This window comes from Uranotaenia lowii, chromosome 2, assembly GCF_029784155.1.
Source record: "Uranotaenia lowii strain MFRU-FL chromosome 2, ASM2978415v1, whole genome shotgun sequence".
NCBI lineage: Eukaryota > Metazoa > Arthropoda > Insecta > Diptera > Culicidae > Uranotaenia > Uranotaenia lowii.
This window is the reverse complement of record NC_073692.1, coordinates 70,218,360-70,237,983: the sequence shown is the minus strand read 5'-3', so window position 1 is coordinate 70,237,983 and position 19,624 is coordinate 70,218,360. Positions and strand designations below refer to the sequence as shown.

General features: G+C 42.8%; 2 protein-coding genes across 2 annotated transcripts in view; one reads left to right on the top strand and one right to left on the bottom strand.

Moving 5' to 3' along the window:
- The window catches only part of LOC129741536 (serine-rich adhesin for platelets-like), a 495,158-nt gene that overhangs the window by 137,078 nt on the left and 338,456 nt on the right, over positions 1-19,624 (bottom strand). The gene's annotated exons all lie outside the window — the stretch shown is intronic.
- Positions 15,554-19,624, top strand: part of LOC129741535 (uncharacterized) — an 11,728-nt gene continuing 7,657 nt past the window's right edge. Inside the window, exon 1 of the mRNA XM_055733275.1 lies at positions 15,554-15,671. Within this exon, the coding sequence (XP_055589250.1) occupies positions 15,554-15,671 (118 nt within the window). The remainder of the gene's footprint in view (positions 15,672-19,624) is intronic.

Below are 19,624 nucleotides of genomic sequence, written 5' to 3'. Positions count from 1 at the left end.
TCTCATCCATTACGATGAGAAAAAGCAGCGGTGACAAAATACATCCTTGTCTCACTCCAGCAGTTACCGGGATTGGTTCGGACAAGACACCGTCGTGCAAGACCTTGCACGAAAATGCCTCGTACTGTGCTTCGATGAGATGGACTAGTTTCTCTGGGACCCCTCGTCGTCTAAGAGCAGCCCAGATGTTTTCGTGGTTCAGTCGGTCAAATGCTTTTTCGAAATCAACGAACACCAGCAGAAGAGAGTCCTGGAATTCGTTGATTTGTTCCAGTATTATTCGTAGCGTTGTGATGTGGTCCACACATGATCGTCCGGATCGGAATCCAGCTTGTTGCCGTCGGAGTGTAGCGTCGATTTTCTCCTGGATCCTGTTCAGGATCACTTTGCAGAGTACTTTGAGGGTTGTACAGATCAAAGTTATGCCACGCCAGTTACCGCACTCTGTTAGGTCTCCTTTCTTTGGGACCTTTACGAGGATACCCTGCATCCAGTCGGCCGGGAATGTTGCAGTATCCCAAATGTCAGCGAATAGACGGTGCAACATTTGTGCTGACAAGGCAGGGTCGGCTTTGAGCATTTCAGCAGGAATGCAATCGATTCCAGGCGCTTTGTTGGATTTCATGTCCTTGATTGCCGCTTCTATTTCAGCCAGCGAGGGCGCTTCCGAGTTGACGCCATTAATGCGACTTACTGTGGGCGCCTCGAGCTGCGGGTTCTGTTGGCCATTGCTATTTGTAACTCGAAAAAGTTGATCAAAATGCTCAGTCCAACGCTTGAGCTGATCTGTTCGATCTGTCAGCAGCTGACCTGCTCGGGTTTTCAGCGGCATTCTTGCATTAGTCCTTGCACCACTAAGGCGGCGAGAAATATCATATAATAATCGGATATCTCCAATGGCGGCGGCTCTTTCTCCCTCTTCGGCTAGGGAGTTTGTCCAGGCTCTCTTGTCTCATCTACAAGCTCGTTTAACTGCCTTTTCCAGCTCCGCATATCGTAAGCGGGCGGCTGCTTTGGCTGACCCGGTACATGCCTGCTCAATTCCGACTTTCGCCTTTCTCCGATCATCGATCATCCTCCAGGTTTCATCCGACATCCATTCACTTCGTCTTCCACAAACTTTACCGAGAGTACCATGGCTCGTCGTGATAAAGGCATTCTTGATTCCACACCACTGTTCTTCGACTGTTCCGTCTGTCGGCAATTCCGAGGCTCGGGATTCTAGCTGTTCAACGTATGCCCTTTTCACCTCTGGATTCTCCAACCGGCGGACGTCGTATCGACACCCGACTTTCTCCTCGCGCCGTTGGACACGCGCAACTCTCAGTCGTATCTCGCCAAGGACGAGGTGATGGTCAGATGCAATGTCTGCGCTTCGTTTGTTGCGGACATCAAGAAGGCTCTAAATCTATCGAATATCATAAAAAGGTTTAAAAGAAGTTAATTAATGTCCAAAAAGGGTAAGAATGTTAGTTGAAGGTCGAGATTTGAAAATGAAGGGTAGAGAGTCGAGGGTTAGAACTCAGGAGTCGAAATTCGAGAGTCGAGTGCCAAAAATTCAGATTCAAGAAATTTGATTCTTACTTCAAAAACCAAAACAATAGTTAAAGATTTGGCTAGGTTAAGACTCGAGAATGGAATGTCGATTGTATATAGTTGAGAGTCGATTATCGACAATTGAGAGTCGATAATCAATAATCGAAGTTGAAAGCTAAAAACCGAGAATTCACACTCAAGATTGGTATGTCGAAAAGCGAAAATCGAGAGTTGAGAATCAAAAGTAGAGAGTTCAGAAATGTAAAGCGAAAGTCAAGAATTGAAAGTCGAGAGTGGAGTGTCGAGAGTGAAAAGTTGAGAGTCGAGGGTCAAAATAAAGAGCTGGGAGTCGAGAGTTGATAGTCGATAGTCAAGAGTTTATAGTCGAGAGTCGAGAGTCGAGAGTCTTTTGTTGAGAGTCGAAAGTCTAGAGTCTTGGGTTGAGAGTCGAAAATCGATTGTAGAGAGTCGAGAGTCAAGATTCGAGAGTCGAAAGTTTAGAGTCGTCAGTCAAGAGTATTTCGAAAATTAAAACCGAGAGTTCAGAGTTGTATAGCAGGACTCAAAAATTGAAAGTCGAGAGTCGAGAGTTGATTGTCGAGAGCCAAGAGTTTTAGCCGAAAATCAAGAGTTAAGAGTTGAGAGTCGAGAGACAAGAGTCTAGAGTCGAGAGTCGAAAGTAGAGAGTTAAGAGTCGAGGGTCGAGAGTCGAGAGTCGAGAGTCGAGAGTCGAGAGTCGTGTTTCAAAAGTTGAGAATCGAGAGTCGAGAGTTTAGAATTGAGAAGCAAGACTCAAGAATTAAAGTTGAGAGTCGATTGTCGAAAGCCTAGAGTCGATGCCGAAAGTCGAGAGTCGAATGTCGAGCTTCGATAATCGAGAGTTGATAATCGAGAGTGAAGAGTCGAGAATCGAGTGTCGAGAGTCGAGAGTCGAGTGTCGAGTGTCGAGAGTCGAGAGTCGAGAGTTGAGAGTCGAGAGTGGAGAGTCGAGAGTCGAGAGTCGAGAGTCGAGAGTCGAGAGTCGAGAGTCGAGAGTCGAGAGTCGAGAGTCGAGAGTCTAGAGTCGAGAGTCGAGAGTCGAGAGTCGAGAGTCAAAAGTTGAGGGTCGAGAGTCGAGAGTCGAGAGTCGAGAGTCGAGAGTCAAAAGTTGAGAGTCGAGAGTCGAGAGTCGAGAGTCGAGAGTCGAGAGTCGAGAGTCGAGAGTCGAGAGTCGAGAGTCAAGAGTCGAGAGTCGAGAGTCGAGAGCCGAGAGTCGAGAGTCGAGAGTCGAGAGTCAAAAGTTGAGGGTCGAGAGTCGAGAGTCGAGTGTCGAGGGTCGAGAGTCGAGAGTCGAGAGTCGAGAGTCGAGGGTCGAGAGGCGAGAGTCGAGAGTCGAGAGTCGAGAGTCGAGAGTCGAGAGTCGAGTGTCGAGTGTCGAGAGTCGAGAGTCGAGAGTCGAGAGTCGAGAGTCGAGAGTCGAGAGTCGAGAGTCGAGAGTCGAGAGTCGAGAGTCGAGAGTCGAGAGTCGAGAGTCGAGAGTCGAGAGTCGAGAGTCGAGAGTCGAGAGTCGAGAGTCGAGAGTCGAGAGTCGAGAGTCGAGAGTCGAGAGTCGAGAGTCGAGAGTCGAGAGTCGAGAGTCGAGAGTCGAGAGTCGAGAGTCGAGAGTCGAGAGTCGAGAGTCGAGAGTCAAGAGTCGAGAGTCGAGAGTCGAGAGTCGAGAGTCGAGAGTCGAGAGTCGAGAGTCGAGAGTCGAGAGTCGAGAGTCGAGAGTCGAGAGTCGAGAGTCGAGAGTCGAGAGTCGAGATTCAAAAGTTGAGGGCCGAGAGTCGAAAGTCGAGAGTCGAGAGTCAAAAGTTGAGAGTCGAGAATGGAGAGTCGAGAGTCGAGAGTCGGGAGTCGAGAGTCAAGAGTCGAGAGTCGAGAGTCTAGAGTCGAGAGTCGAGAGTCGAGAGTCGAAAGTCGAGAGTCAAGAGTCGAGAGTCGAGAATCGAGAGTCGAGAGTCGAGAGTCGAGAGTCGAGAGTCGAGAGTCGAGAGTCGAGAGTCGAGAGTCGAGAGTCGAGAGTCGAGAGTCGAGAGTCGAGAGTCGAGTGTCGAGAGTCGAGAGTCGAGAGTCGAGCGTCTTGGGTTGAGAGTCGAGAGTCGGGGGTCGAGAGTCGAAAGTTGAGAGTCAAGAATCGAGAGTATGTCGATAAACGAAATTCGAGAGTTAAGAATTAAGAGTCGAGAATTCAGAGTTGTAGAGCAAGACTCGAGAAATGAAAGTCGAGAGTCGAGTATCGATTGTCGAGAATCAAGAGTCGAAGCTGAAAATCAAGAGTTGAGAGTCAAAAGTTGAGAGGCAAAAGTCTAAGGTCGAGAGTCGAGAGTCAAGAGTCGAAATTCCAGAGTCGAGAGTTGAAAGTTGAGAGGCAAGTCTAGAGTCGAGAGATGGGAGTAAAGAGTCCAGAGTCAAGAGTCAAAAGTCGATAGTCGAAAGTTTAAAGTCTATATTCGAGAGTCGAGAGTCGAGAGTTGAGATTCCAGGGTTGAGAGTTGAGAGTCGATAGTCGATGTCGAAGTCGAGAGTCAAAAGTTGAGGGTCAAGAGTCGAGAGTCAAAAGTTGAGGGTCGAGAGTCGAGAGTCGAGAGTCGAGAGTCGAGAGTCGAGAGTCGAGAGTCGAGAGTCAAAAGTCGAGAGGCAAGAGTCTAGAGTCGAGAGTCTAGAGTCGAGAGTCGAGAGTCGAGAATCAAGAGTCGAGAGTCGAGAGTCGAGTGTCGAGAGTCGAGTGTCGAGAGTCGAGAGTCGAGAGTCGAGAGTCGAGTGTCGAGAGTCGAGAGCTGAGAGTCGAGAGTCGAGAGTCGAGAGTCGAGAGCTGAGAGTCGAGAGTCGAGAGTCGAGAGTCAAGAGTATGTCGAAAACGAAAATTGAGAGTTGAGAATCAAAGAATCGAGAGTTCAGAGTTTTGAAGCAAGACTAAAGAATTGAAAGTCTAGAGCTGGGAGTCGAGGGTTGAAAATCGATAATCAATAGTCGATAGTCGATAGTCAAGAGTCGAGAGTCGAATGTCGAGAGTCGAGATTCAAATGTCGAGAGTCGAGAGTCGAATGTCGAGAGTCGAGAGTCGAATATCGAATTTCGAGAGTCGAGAGTGAAGAGTCGAGAATCGAGAGTCGAGAGTCGAGAGTCGAGAGTCGAGAGTCGAGAGTCGAAAGTCGAGAGTCGAGAGTCTAGAATCGAGAGTCTAGGGTTGAATGTCGAGAGTCGAATGTTGAGAGTCAAGAGTGAAGAGTCGAGGATCGAGAGTCGATAGTCGATAGTTGCGAGTCGAAATTCAAGATTCGAGTGTTACAAGTCAAAAGCCTGATATCGATAATGGAAAGATGAAAATCGAGGTCTAATAGAGACAAAAGTCACGAGTCGAGAGTCGAGATTTGTGAAAAGTTGAGAGCTGAGAGTCGATAATCGATTGTTGAGATTTGATTTTCGAATTTCTATTGTCAAAATCGACAGTTGAAAGCCGAGAGTTAGGAATCATAAGTCTATATAGTGTTGAGAGTTGACAGTCGAGAATTGAGAGCCGAGAGTCGATAGTTGAGAATCGAGAGTCAAAAGTCAACAAACGAGAGTAGAGAGTCCAAATTCGAGAGTCGAGAGTCGAGACTGATAATCGAAAAGTCCATTTTCGAGGGTTGATTCTCGAGGAGCGATAGGTCGATTGTTGAGAATCGATTATCGAAAGTCGATAGTCAAGAGTTCAGAGTCAGGAACCATGAGTCTAGAGTTGAGAGTTGAGAGTCCAAATGGAAAGTCGAGAGTCAAAAAGCGATAGTCGAAATTCGAGAGTCAAAAGTCTAGAGTCCAGAGTTAAAAGGATATGGGGAGTCCATTGTCAAGATATAATAAAAATGAACAGTGTTCGGCACAAAAGCGCTAATCCGTTAATCGCTGATTAGTCCGCTAACTTTTTGTTAGCGGTTTAATTTTGCCGCTAAGTTTTGATAAATATAGCGAATTAAAAAGTTCCGCTACTTTTTTGTTCCGCTAATTGAAGACCGCTAACTCCAAATATATTTGTATCAATCTCTCGAATTATTAGTGATAGAAAGAACTTTTTGTCATTAATCAAGTTGAGGTGACATTGGGCATCATTCTTTGGATTCACTGGAGGAATGCGTACTGAAATTAGAGGATTGATGAATTTAGTTTCATTTTCCCCTCTTTTAACACGCATCATTTACAGAAGAAGATAACAATAAAAGATTTATGATAAATGAGGATAATGTAATAATAATGCAAAAAAGAGATTGAATTGCACAAAAGATTGTTTGCAACAAAATTGTATACAACCTACTTTGCACAAAACCTATAAATCGATTAAATTTTGAACCAAAATTAAAAAAAAAAACATAGCTCCATCTTCCACATTCTATTTTTTGCTCTGGTAATTGTTCAATAATTCAGATTTTTTTTTTATTTGTAGAACACAGAGATGATACAATTCCCCTCTTAGACAGTTATGTTTTGCTGCTTGTAAAAAAAATCGATCAATTTAACGAATTTATCCAAATGAAATTCTTGAAACTTTATTTACTCCCGCTTGGGTAGTTGAAAAAATCAAAGGGGGGGGAGGGCGTAACAAAAAAAAAATTTGATATTTGTTCCGGCATAAATGTTGTTCAACGATTAGTGATTAGCGCTTTAAGCTTAAAGCAATAACTTTTTCGGCACATTTAGCGTATTGAATTAGCGATCGCTAACTTTGAATGAGTTAGCGATTTAACCAGCAGAGCTAATTTTTCAGTTAGCGATGCCGAACACTGAAAATGAAAAAAGGGTGAGGGAAAATCATACTGACAGTTCTCTAGATAAAATACGTCTTTTAGGAAAATATCGCCTTTCGTGACTAATCATGAAATTTATAACAAAATTAAAGTGCCTTCAGTTTAAAATTCAATAGAGTGGGAAATGTTACATTTCAAATTGTTTACCCTTTTACATAGTTCCTCCTCATGAAAATTTTGCAATGCTAGGAAAACGCCACAATGAATAAGTGATATCAAAATCACAGCTCAACAGGTACCCGATAACCCATTCACAACCTGTCACGCATATTTGTGCCACAGCTCGGGGCTATCAGGCACCAAGGCTCGCTTGAACCCGTCATGTAAACACTTGAAAACGCTCAATGTAAACAGAGTTTTATGCTTTCGTAAACAAGCCGGAATATTTTATAGGACCCCAATCGGCTTCGTGATGATATCAGTGCTACGATACACCCCATGGAATCACATGAGACTCACACTAAAGTACACACCCACCCACCCACGTGTTTGAAAAGTACACACATCCGAACATGTGTGTGTGTGGTTTGAGCCGTTTCCGTCTTATCTCTACATCCGGTCGCTGCTGGAACAGCTTCTGTGACGCTACATTAAACCCACCTTCATACGTTAACATTATTGGATCGGATTCCTACAAATAACGACATCAATACCGCGTCGAGACGATTCCTCCAAAATGTGTATCCTCTTTTGGAGAAGAGGTGACCCAGACAAGCAGCATCCCAATTTAACTCTCCTCCTTTACGAGATACTGTTATGAAAGTTCGGTTTCGGGGCGAATTGCTTATTCAAACATACGGAAACATCATATGAATTGGAAGAAATGGAATCCATTTCTTTCTGAAGCTTGAAGGAACAAACTGTGGTTCCGAATTTTAAAGTGCTTCCAAAAAAAACTTGATAATTTCACAAACTTTCAACGTTTTAACAAAAAATAATTTTATTTTTAAATTTCTAAAGATTGAATATCGATTTCAGTCGTCCGTAAAAAACCCTTTTGGTGTCAGCTCATTTTTATTTTATTTTGAAGTATAACCCTTTTCAAATTGTTTCTTTCCGTTTTGCCTTGGATCCCGACCCGTAAAAATCAATTATTCAAGAAAGATATTATCGATTCGGGTTGGTAGAGTTTCTAATATTCTCTTATCGAATATCATCTAAGAAATAGGAATTTTTAAACTTCAAAACACTGTTATTCAAGCTGTAAATGTCTTGCAAGGATTGCGCTTAACAGAAACCATATTGAAGATGTATTGGAATGACATCTTAAAATAAAATAAAGCCAATCCAATTCCACCATCGTCAAAGAACGAAATTGAATTTAGCTTTATTTTCGGGTACCAATTTTTTCCGCTCCACCAACTGTATGTGCCTAGTCATTCGTCGATGTTGTCGCGACAGAATATTCAACTGGGATGCTGCTGCTGCTTATTGATTGGTTCAATATTATGATGATCAATAAAAAGTTGAAGTGGTAGAATCGAAACCGATCGAAACTGGCAGTGATTTCAGGGGGAAATCCACCATCGCGTTCGTTTGTTTGCCGGATGATGTAATTTGGAAGATGATTGTCTTTCTGTAGGGTTTAGATTAGTGGAAAAATGGTTGAATTTGCGGTTCCATGGATTTCATTCGATTATTTCATCCAGTTGATTTGATTGAAAAACACTCAATTCAACGGAGGTAGAAAAGACACTCTTAATTGGAAAGTTAATCAATTGAGATACTGCTCTTCAATCTTTTGATTGATCTTACATCTGAACAGAAGAAATTGCGCGTTTCATGATTAAAGTTCTAATCGTCAAGAGCGTGGTCTATCAATATCATTGAAATAAGAAAAACTTGGATTTATAAAAAATCACGCCCTAAAGGGTCCAATGTAGGAACACTAACCCTATTTCCTTGTTTTTCGGTTTTCGGATTTCGTGATCAACTTCTTGATTGTACATTCAAATAAACAGCTAAACGTGTAACCTTATGGTAACCATGTTTTACAATGTTTCACTTTTTTCTGAATAGTTTATTTAATTTTAATGAGATTTTAGACCATTTCCAGCGTCAGATCAGTGGAAGTCACCATATTGGGTGGCGTCAGAGAACGAAATATGACTTCTATTTGTTTAGTCCTCTCACCTTATATGAATTTACAATACCTAATACCAGTTTCATTCGATTTTCAGTGATGTATGGCATTTTGAAGCTTAGCGTCTTGGATTTCAATATGGCTTCAGAATGCGAAATTCGACTTCTTCTAGATTCGCCTTTTCACCTACTATCAATTTTGTGGGAGTTTCATGAGACATCAGCCATTTACATCATTTTTTAGTGGAGCGGAAGCCGCCATCTTGGATTTCAAGAAGGTGTCAGAAAGTTAAGTTCGACTAGTACTCATTGAGTCCTTTTGACTTATACCCATATTTTTGGGGTTTCGTTCCTTTTTTCAGAGATTTATAGCATTTTTAACACGTTCGTCGCCACGCTCATTTTGGTAGTTTTGCTATTCGGGCCCAAAAATATTTTCAGAGAGAGAAAGCTAAGAGGGAGAACTCCCATATTTGAAACGTGTGGCGAAGCTGAGCGGTAAACTCAAGTAAAGGAGCGTCATACGCTTTTTGATGTGACGGGGCCCCCAGGAAATACACCCGTCACTCGAATATGAGTGCCGTGGCGACAAACGTGTTAAAGTTCAGCGGAAGCTGCCATCTTGGATTTTAAGATAGCGTCAGTTTTGAAAACAAAAGCGGAAGCCGCCATCTGGAATCAATGATGGCGTCAATAACAATTTGTATTTCCTACAAGTTCATTTTTGGTTTAAGATTGTAGTTTTAAAAGAACATTCATAACTTTTTCAAAACACCTTAAGAAGTAGATTTAGTTAAAGCTGTATTAGCGTTTTCAAAACTTATTGAAAACAAATAGTCGAAACAAGAATATAAGTATTTTTCATGACTATAATAAAACCTTCATAAAACGAGCTTCTCAAAAAATACCATAATACAACTGCCTAATGCCTGTTGTAATATGGCAGGAATAGGAAAGTTCAAATAGGCTGGATTTATTATGCTAAAATATAGTTTGAAAACATTTTTCTGTGTGTTTTGAAACATTCAAATTGGGTGTGTGGCAACCCATCAGGGTTGCCAGATATTCTGGGTGAGAGTATCAAAGTAATCATAGAGAAATGAGTACTTTCTCGGTTAGAGAATATAAGAAGTGGAAAGCGACAATTAGCTATCGCTAATTAATATAGTTGCATTCTACTGACCTCACAGACGAAACATGAATGAAGATAACTGTATTCCACCACTGAAACCTGCGTTTTAACAGGTGTTACCGGTTGAGCGCCTTGCCCTACATCACCACATTAAGAACACTCAGGAAAAGCGGAGGTGGGTGTGAACGCACTCCACTGAAGCTTAGCTAATTCCTGAATGTAGGCAATAGTGAAGTCATCAAGTTCGATATTTAATAAAGTATTGACTTGCAATTTTTGTAGTCTTTATTCGTCATTGTATATTTATTGTAGTTAAATTTATTTCACTAGAAAATTTAATAAAAAGAAATAAATTAAAATAATACAGTAGAAAGAGCTAGCGAGGGACTCCCAACGGTCAAGTCAAATTTAAAACACAATAGAAATAACAGATTCACAGCACAGCAATACCATACGGTACGAGAAACAACTTAAAAGGCCTTTTTACTAGTAAAAGGTTGGGCGCATACTAAAAGCGGAAAAGGGTCTTGAAAACCTAAGATGAGGGTCCGAAGGCCAACTGAACAATTAGATTCGTTCTTTCCACTCCAGACCGTTGACCGATACACGTCGCGATAATCAGTGCAATTGTGCGACAAGTGCAACGTGGTCAGAGAAGGCACCATTATCAATATAGGTTGCCTTAGTGGAAAGAAAAATATTCCACTTATATTTGAGCGGGAATCAGGTACCTCTATACAAAGGTTAACTCCCTACATTCGCTAACCTGACCCAATTGTCGCAGGACCCATTTTATTCCTTTTGCTGAACGCCAGAGCGAAGTGAGGTTAGGCCAGGCTGTCTGAGGTGCAGCTTCCACTAGGAAGCACCAAGGATTGGTTGGTCCGCCACACCGAGCAACCAGCTTTGTCCTAAACCACCCAGCCGAACGGTATTACGGTCAACCGTAGGTGAAATTCACCGCAGGTTGGGCCAGCGGCAGGTGTGAATATCCGTGGACCTAACATCCTAAGCCAGCTAAAATTGGGCATCCTAGCCGGCCAAGTCAAACCACCTGGTCATTCGCCTACACGACCATCATTCCTCCAATCGGCAACCACTAGTTCAGCAACCGAAGGTATCAGGCCAAATCACCTGTTCGTAGTTGCCAGATTGCCCATCTTCAATTCAGCCATCCCACGAAATCAGGCCTGAGCTCGTCGTAGCAGCGTTCCATCGTCAGCCAGCTTACACACCACACCATACACTGACACAGGTTTGTGACAATATATTTACTAAATTAGAAGACCGGTGTTTTTCTGCTGTTCAGTGAAAGTCCCTGTTTTGCCCAAGACCGCCTTAGAAGGCCTCCGTTGCTGTCGAGAGCCAGTCAAGTCGCCTAAGAAGAGGCCGATGTAGTGCCCACCCCGGATCAGTTCTCGTGGCACTAGACCAAGAACTGAGGGGATTGCTCTTTGGTCGAGGTCCCTCTGACTTAGACAGTATTACAGGTTGGCCAGATATATCTGGATACGAAAATTACGAGTTAGTTCGAGAGGGGTACTCTCAAGTATTTAACTAGCGGTTAGCAAGTGGACCAGCCAGCAGCCAGAGGACGACCAGGAAAAGGACCACTAGCCAGAGGGACCAGTCAGCATCGAGACGACCAAGCTTAGAGGAGCCAGCTAGCACAGAGGGACCAGCCAGAGGACCATCAGGCAGCGAGCTGTCGCAGGCCTGACAGAAGGTGCCGCAAGCGGTCGAGCCCGGGGATGTTAGCGAATCGAGAGGGTTCCTCTCGATGCTGTCACGAGCCATGCTGCGGTCAGCATACGTGAACTCACGTCCAACGGCCGGGGGAGGCTCGAAGGTCCACTCGAAGGGGTTACTCTCGTGCTCTGGTTGTGCGCTGCTGTTAGCATGCTCGAGCACAGCTGGAGACAATTTATGGACCCCTGGAAGAGGTGGTTTGGGCTATGTTTAGTTGCCAGCGACTTTAACCACCCCATGCTGCTGAAACTTAAGTTTTCTCAAAATCATCGAGAAACGGCGTTGATGGCCAAGAGAGGTTGTTTCTCTGGGGTTACCATAAAACAGCCTGCTAGAAGTTCTCATCGCACGCAAGCTGAGGTTATCAGCCACCAGAATCAACGTAAGGTTCGATTTGTCATCGATTCTGGTGCCACTTAACACATGGTGCGAGATCAGAGCCTGTTGGTTGATGTCAAGACTCTGGAAGAGCCATATGTCATCAACACAGATTAAACTGGCGAGTGTTTGAGAGCCAAGCGAACTGGAACAATGCATCTGAGCAGTGTTATTGGAAAGTCCATTGTTCCAATTATATTGTATGTACAATGTACTTGTGATCCCAGAGCTTGACGAAAACCTTCTTTCGGTCAGAAAAAGCACCGAGAACGGGAAAAGGGTTACTTTTCTCGGAAAGCAAGTCAAGTTTGAGTTTTCAGGTGAGGTTTTGCCCAAGGAAAACTCCTGAGAGACTTATACTGCTTGGATTTGTTTTGGAGACTTAAAATCAGGCGGAAAGCCTTGCTTGGAAGTCAGCCAGCAGTCAAACAATGACATATGCGACTCGGGCATCTTGACGTTGGAGCGTTGCAGTGAGTAACAATATGGTGGAGGGTATCTGCCATATTCCAGCCAAGGTGGAGAAACAAGCTGTTTGCGAAAGCTGTATGGCAGGTAGACAAGCAGCCAACAGTTTTCACAACGTCGAGCTGCCTAAATAGGGCGGGGGTAGACCATTAGAGCTTGTGCACTCGGACGTGTGTGGTTTATGGAAGTGCCGACGTTTGACGGATTCAGTTACTTCGTCACGTTCATTGACGACTTTACCCATTTCATGACTGTCTATCTGCTCAAACACAAGAGCGAGGTGTCCAAGCGCTTCAAGCAGTACGAGGCTATGGCAACTGCACACTTCGGTCAGAAGTTGTGAAAGCTGCGATGCGACAACGGGCGTGAATACGTTAGTAACGAGTTTCAAAGACATTGTTCTGAGAAAGGAGTTCAGATGATATTCACGGTCCCGTATACTACGCAGCAGAAGGGCGTCAGCGAGCGAACGAATCGTACACTGATGGAGAAAGCCAGAGCGATGATCCATGGTAGTGGATTGTCGAAGAAGATGTGGGGCGAAGCTGTTTTGTGCGCTGCGTACCTCACAAACAGATCACCAACAAGAGGTTATGTGATCAACAAGACTCCTTTCGATATGTGGTACGGTCGAAGGCCAAAGCTGAGTAACCTACGCATTTTCGGTTGTCCAGCGTACGCACAGATTCCCAAGGAAAAGCGGCAGAAGCTTGATCCGAAATCGAAACGTCTGGTATTCGCGGGTTACGCGAATAACGGATATCGGCTTTGGAATGGTTCGAGCCGATCAATAGCGTGGTTTTCGATGAAACCAGCGTTCTGGAGCCAGTGCGTGGCTGTGCTGCGCCAGAGAAGAGCATCGAGAAGCCTATCGAAGACCCACTAGAGGCCATCACATTTGAGCGGTTAGCCGATGTGTATGAGCCAGAACAACAGCCCACATTCGAGCAGCCAGTCGATGTGCAAGCACTCGAAAACACATCTGAGCGGTAAGCCGATGTGCCAACAACAGAAAACACATCTGAGCGGTTAGCCGATGTGCCTGCTGATCCCAATCACACTGTGGTTAACAGTGTGGTTGTTGACGATCACGGCGAAAGCGACTACGAGAGCAGCGCGGAATTCCCGGACGATGAGCCCTGAGACGAAGTAAGCGAACAAGAGGGACTACATAGCGCTACGTGACTAACGTAACTGCGGTTGTTGATGAGGAGCTACCTCAGAACATCACGGAGCTGAAGCGCCGGGACGACTGGGATTCCTGGAAGGTCGCCATCGACGTGGAGATGACATCCCTGAAGGAGAACAATACTTGGGAAGCGGTTAGCTTGCTTCCGGGTCACAGGAAACCCATCCTGCCCAAGTGGGTGTTCACCGTGAAGGACGATGGTCGCTATAAGGCTCGATTGGTTGCTAAAGGATGTTCCTAAAGACCAGGATTGGACTACTGGGAAACCTATGCACCGGTAGCCATGATGACGAAAGTTCGGACCGTCTTGGCGTTGGCGAACGAATACGACATGGTCGTTCATCAAATGGACGTCAAAACTGCATTCCTGAATGGAAATTTAGAAGAGGTTATCTTCATGCAGTTGCTAAACGATGACGTTGGTTAATCAAAGGTCGTTCGGTTACAGAAAAGCCTGTACGGCTTGAAGCAAGCAGGTCGTGCTTGGAACCAGCGATTCGACGACGAGATTAGAAAACTTGGTTTCTATCCATTGAAGAGCGACTGCTGCGTTTACCGATCCTGTAAGATGACCTGTGGATGACATCCCAAGCAACCAAAAGTTCGGATAACATTCCACTATCGGGTTTGATCAGCTTAATCGAGTATGCTAATACAACTTCTTTTCAGCTCAATTTTTAAGTAGTTAAACGAACTTTAAAGCTGACAAAAAGTTCGCATAAATCGCCAATCAACTTCTAACCAGCTTCAAAATCCACTTTATAAGCAGCATAAAAAATCGAAAAAAAACTCTTTCATTCCTTCACAATTGCCTTCTCAAGCCCGCTAATTTGATTTATGTTAATCAACCATATTTGTAACTAACTCACATTACATTTAAAAAACATGTTCTTACCAAGCCTAGAACCCGAGCTCACCGCTTGAAACTCGAGATCCATACTTGTTGCCCCATATGAACATCATGAGTAGGCAACGATTTTACTCGATGTGATGATTTTCTTTAAAATGACTTTTAGGTTCTTAATTTCTACTTAATTCCCACTTCCAAGTTCTTATCTAAGTTTGTGGCATATCGGCAAATTGAAAATCTAATTAGAGAGCAATTATGATAGACATGAAAATTGATAGGTGGAAAGGTCAAAGCTAGAGCGCTTTGGGTAGAAGAAACGAATAGATGGTGAAACTGTGAGCTTAGGGCATTGTTTTTATCGACAGCATGAAACTACTTGTGTGATTCTTTACCGCGCACCTGCTGGCTGTTTGTAGTAAGTGACGAAGAAGCCACATTGCTACCCACAACCAGCCCAGATGGGTCGAACACATGATATTGCCCGGTCGGACGCAATATCATGTGTTCGACCCATCTGGGCTGGTTGTGGGTAGCAATGTGGCTTCTTCGTCACTTACTACAAACAGCCAGCAGGTGCGCGGTAAAGAATCACACAAGTAGTTTCATGCTGTCGATAAAAACAATGCCCTAAGCTCACAGTTTCACCATCTATTCGTTTCATCTACCCAAAGCGCTCTAGCTTTGACCTTTCCACCTATCAATTTTCATGTCTATCATAATTGCTCTCTAATTAGATTTTCAATTTGCCGATATGCCACAAACTTAGATAAGAATATATCCCAGCGGCGATCAAAATAAGATAACACACTTCCAAGTTGATAAAAAGTTCTTTCGGAACTAAATGTGTACTTCACATTGTGTTTATTCATGCAAACACGTGTTTAAGTTCGAAAAGCCTTTAAATCTACTTCAAAGTTTCTATAATACGAAGTTGCTTTTGAACGCCCGTTGGAACTAATTAAAATCTTTCAAGTTAACAAAATAGTACAACAGAGATTTTTTACAAACTATTGAGCTGTACAAAAGACTTGCAACCCTTTGATAGCTGATGAGAAGTACGTAACAAGTAGATTGTTTTTCTTCATACAAACTTTAAAGTTCCCAAAAAGTAGAAACAGAAACCAAAACAGTACTTCAAAGCTTTTTTGAGTATTGGCTGAACTTGATAAAGAATGAAGTTCCATGGACCTCGAAAAAACATTTTGAACAGCAAAAAAGTTCCACAAAACTTTTGTACAGATATATATGAACTTATTAGTTCGTTCCTTAAGTGATATTCAAACTTTTGGTTGCTTAGGATCCTGATTGCCGGAAAGGAAGTTTCTGAGGTTATCTTGATCAAGACTGAGCTTGGAAGGCTATTCCAGATGAAGGATCTCCTGGAAGTCAAGACTTTCTTGGGGATGACCATCAAGCGAGATATTACGAATAGCGTCATCGAAATTTCGCAATCAGGTTACGTCGAGACGTTTCTGCAACGATTCGGTATGGCTGATTGTAAACCCGTAAGCACACCGCTTGACACAAACGTTAGCTGGGCGAAGCTGAAGATGGTGAGGTTATCACCGAACAACCGTTCAAAGAATTGATCTGTTGTCTACAATAGCTGGCGACATCTTCGAGGCCAGATATCTGTGCTGCGGTTAGCGCACTGAGCAAGTACCATTCCAGCCCGGCGGATAGGCACTGGCAAGGCCTGAAGCGTGTTCTGCGATATTTTCGAGGTACGACCGATACGGCGTTGTTATTCCGCAGAAACGCGAAATTGGAATCACTTATCGGTTATGCTGATGCAGATTTTGCCAACGACTTCGATGATCGAAGATCTGTATCAGGTTACGCTTACATGATCTTCGGGAATCTAGTTTCGTGGTAAAAGAAACGTCAGCAGACGGTCAGTCTGTCGTCAACCGAAGCTGAGATAGGAGCCCTTTGTCATGCAGTCGAGGAAGGTTTGTGGTTAACAAACTTCCTGGGTGAATTGGGTGTGGTTAGCACTCCTTTCATGTTATTGGAGGACAACATCCCTTGCATCCAGTATCTGGAAGAGGCGTGGACGTTAAGTAGGATGCTTTTATCAGAGACATCATAAGAAGCGGTCAGCTATCTTTGCAACATATCTCCACTGAGGATCAGCCAGTTGATGCGTTCACGAAGGCGTTACCAAGGGCGAGGCACGCGAAGCTGTTCAGCATTCTCAATCTGCGAATTGAAGGGAGGGGTTGATACTTACGGTTTCAGCGGATCCTTAGCCGCTTCCACATTGCTGCCGATTGCAGCAGAACCAAAACATTGTTTGTTTTGGTTCTTCTTGCTATGTTTTCAATTCGCAATCGAGAACAATAGATCAATGATTGCTGATTACAGGTGATGATGATAAACGCTGTACAAATGTTTACATCATCACACGGTTAGGTGAGAATACTCAAATTGGGTGTGTGGTAACACATCAGTTTTGCCAGATATTCCGGGTAAGAGTATAAAAGTACCCATTGAGAAATGAATACTTTCCCGGTTAGGGAATATAAGAAGTGGAAAGTGACAATTAGCTATCGCTTATTAATATAGTTGTATTCTACTGACCTCACAGACGAAACATGAATAAAGATAACTCTATTCCAACACTGTAACCTGCGTTTTCAAAAGACACGAATCTCAGGTTGATGAAAACGGTGGCAAGTGTTAAATCACTAATTCACTGATCAAATAATTATCCGTAAATTGTATTTTGGAACTAGTGTTTACCTCACAATTGTCGAAAGCCGATAGCACTGCCAGTAGGGTCTGCCAACTAGATCCAAACAAGATTGTGTCCGATTCAACAAGTTGATATCTGATCTGAAGCCCAAGGTGGTTTTAGTGGTGGGACGAACCCACACACGGCAGCAAACACCCGGCTGTTATGGTTTGAAGTCAAATTTCCATCTTGTAAAAAAAAAAAAAAAAAAAAAAAAAAAAAAAAAAAAAAAAAAAAAAAAAAAAAAAAAAAAAAAAAAAAAAAGATATCTGATCTGAAGATAGCATAGGTATAGGTGAAGTAGTGCCTAAAGGTAGGCAGAAAGTATGTAGTATCGGACACTACAAATGAAAAAATTTCACAGAAATTCTCTTTTTGTTCTACTCGATTTATATGTTTACCATTACGTGAAGGAAGAAGAAGATCCTTTTTTAAAATTTCATTATAAACAAGTCCAAGATATGAGCTGACGACACGCTCTAATTTGCTGATGATGAGGGATGAATACATCATTCTGCAGATTGAATGCTTCATAGAATGTCATACTTAGGGTCGTGCTGTATCATCTTACCCCCAAAACTCATATTTCGCCGATTGAACGCCTCAATCTTCACGATTGCCTCTAGCTTGCTGCCTTCCCTCTAAGCATCAATCCAGCAACATCTTGAGCCTTTCAGCCGTTTGCCTCCAATGAATTGATGTGCGTTGAAGGCGTACCGCCTACCGACTGCATCACTTACCAATATGGATGAAGATGATGGCAAAAATATGGTTTTTATGTCGTCTTGATGATTTTTCGCATATACTTTTTTTTTTCTTTCCGAGCAATACCGGCAGCAGCAGATTGAGGATTTCACTTTTTCCGTTCGAATAATACACGAGGCATAAGCACGGCACCGACGATGTCGCTCTCCGGAGGAAATAAAAAACGAAAATCGGAGATTTTTTACCACCCGTCTTTTTCCAGGAATAAACCGAGGCAGCCTACGGAGAGAATAAAAAGCGTGCCAAAAGGAATAGAAAAGAAAAACATCCTTGACTTATTTTACGGCCCATATAACCGCGGTGAGGTTCGGCACTTTTTACGGCCGCAGCGTCTCAGGCAGGAATTGAGAAGCAGCTTAGAGATCCTTGCGGCGAGCTTCATCGTTTGCGGCAACTTTCCAGTTTTTATGTGGCCCAGATGGGTTGTGTATAAACTTCCGCGCGTCCCGCCACCAATATGTCAATGAATGAAGGGAATTCAGACCCCCACCATTTTTCCCACGGTGAAAGTTAACGAATCCACATCGAAGTCGTTAAGAGCACGCTGTCGCGCGACAGGGGTTCGGCATCCAGAAACGACTTTCGGTTATTGTGAAAAATTGAATTTAATCCACGACACCCAAATGACGATTTTCCGAGTACGTATAGGTACCTGGAAATAATTTGATAAAACTGTTTTGTTGGAAGCTTGTTTGGCATTTCCGGGGAATGTGAACTTGAAATAATGAATTTCCGTTGAAAGCACAAAGAAACGGAACGTTTTTGGAAATAGCCTATGGCAACATGGATTTGGAATTTCGTTGAGCTGCAGCCTAAAAAGTAGTGAGTTGTCGTGAAATGACGGCGATTACTTTGAATCATAAATCAAAATCTTGCTTTAACACGTCCATCATTCAAGATTAGACCAATCACTGATTTGTGTTTTGTTCCGCTTTGAAGCATCTACACTGCCGGCCAAAAGTTTGGGATCACCCTCTCAAAAACATGAAAATTTTGAACAGTCGTATCTCAGTCATCTTATTACTATTGAAATTCTTTTGATCTCATTCAAGAGATCGTGAGCAAAACCGTATTTGCATGTATTTCACAAAATGTTAATATTGTCTTTATATAACTTAAATTTACCTTAAAGTTGGAATATTTTTCAAAAACCGAACTTAAAATTCAAACCCGATCATTTCAGAGTGGGGTGGACCAAATTTCAAAATTCGAGTAGCATTTGAATCCTTTTTTCATACTTATTTAAATACATTTGTTAAATTTTTCGATTGATTTGCACTTCAAATATATAAAATATCTACTTAAGTCATCGGCCAAAAATTTGGGATCACCCCGTAGTATGGTGAACGGCCAAAAGTTTGGGATCAGTCTTCTTAAACATGAATTTTTCACGAGTATCTCTGATATCAAATGAAGTATTGTTTATCTTGTAATCTAATTTGTAAGCTAATGAGTTGAACTAGATTTATGGATATTTAGTTGAAATATTTTTTAAGACTGTCGTGTTCATCACTGGGTTAATTTTGCGGGAGTAAGTTGAGAGTTTAGATCATTGAGTTTGTGTGCGGAAATCTGAAAAAATGAGGAAAGTATTCGAGAAATCCAGTGATGAACACGACAAAGACTAACTTCTTTAGAACGTTTGAGATGTTTTCGGCGGTTTCAGTCTGTTAAGTGATTTAAAAACGATTTTTATCACAACATCTAACGTTTCGGCTTATATTTAAAGAATCTAGCAAGTGTATAGAAAGTGTATAAAAGAAAAAAATATTTATTTTAGGTTTTACGATGATTCCAAAACATAAAGTAATGTCGGTCTAATGAAAATAGTGTTTGTGTACTTTCAATGATGTTTCGTTTTTTTCGTCCAGTTGTTTCGCTAATCTATGAAATTGTCAATTAGTAAAACTGTGTATGTGCTGTTGAATGTGTGCTA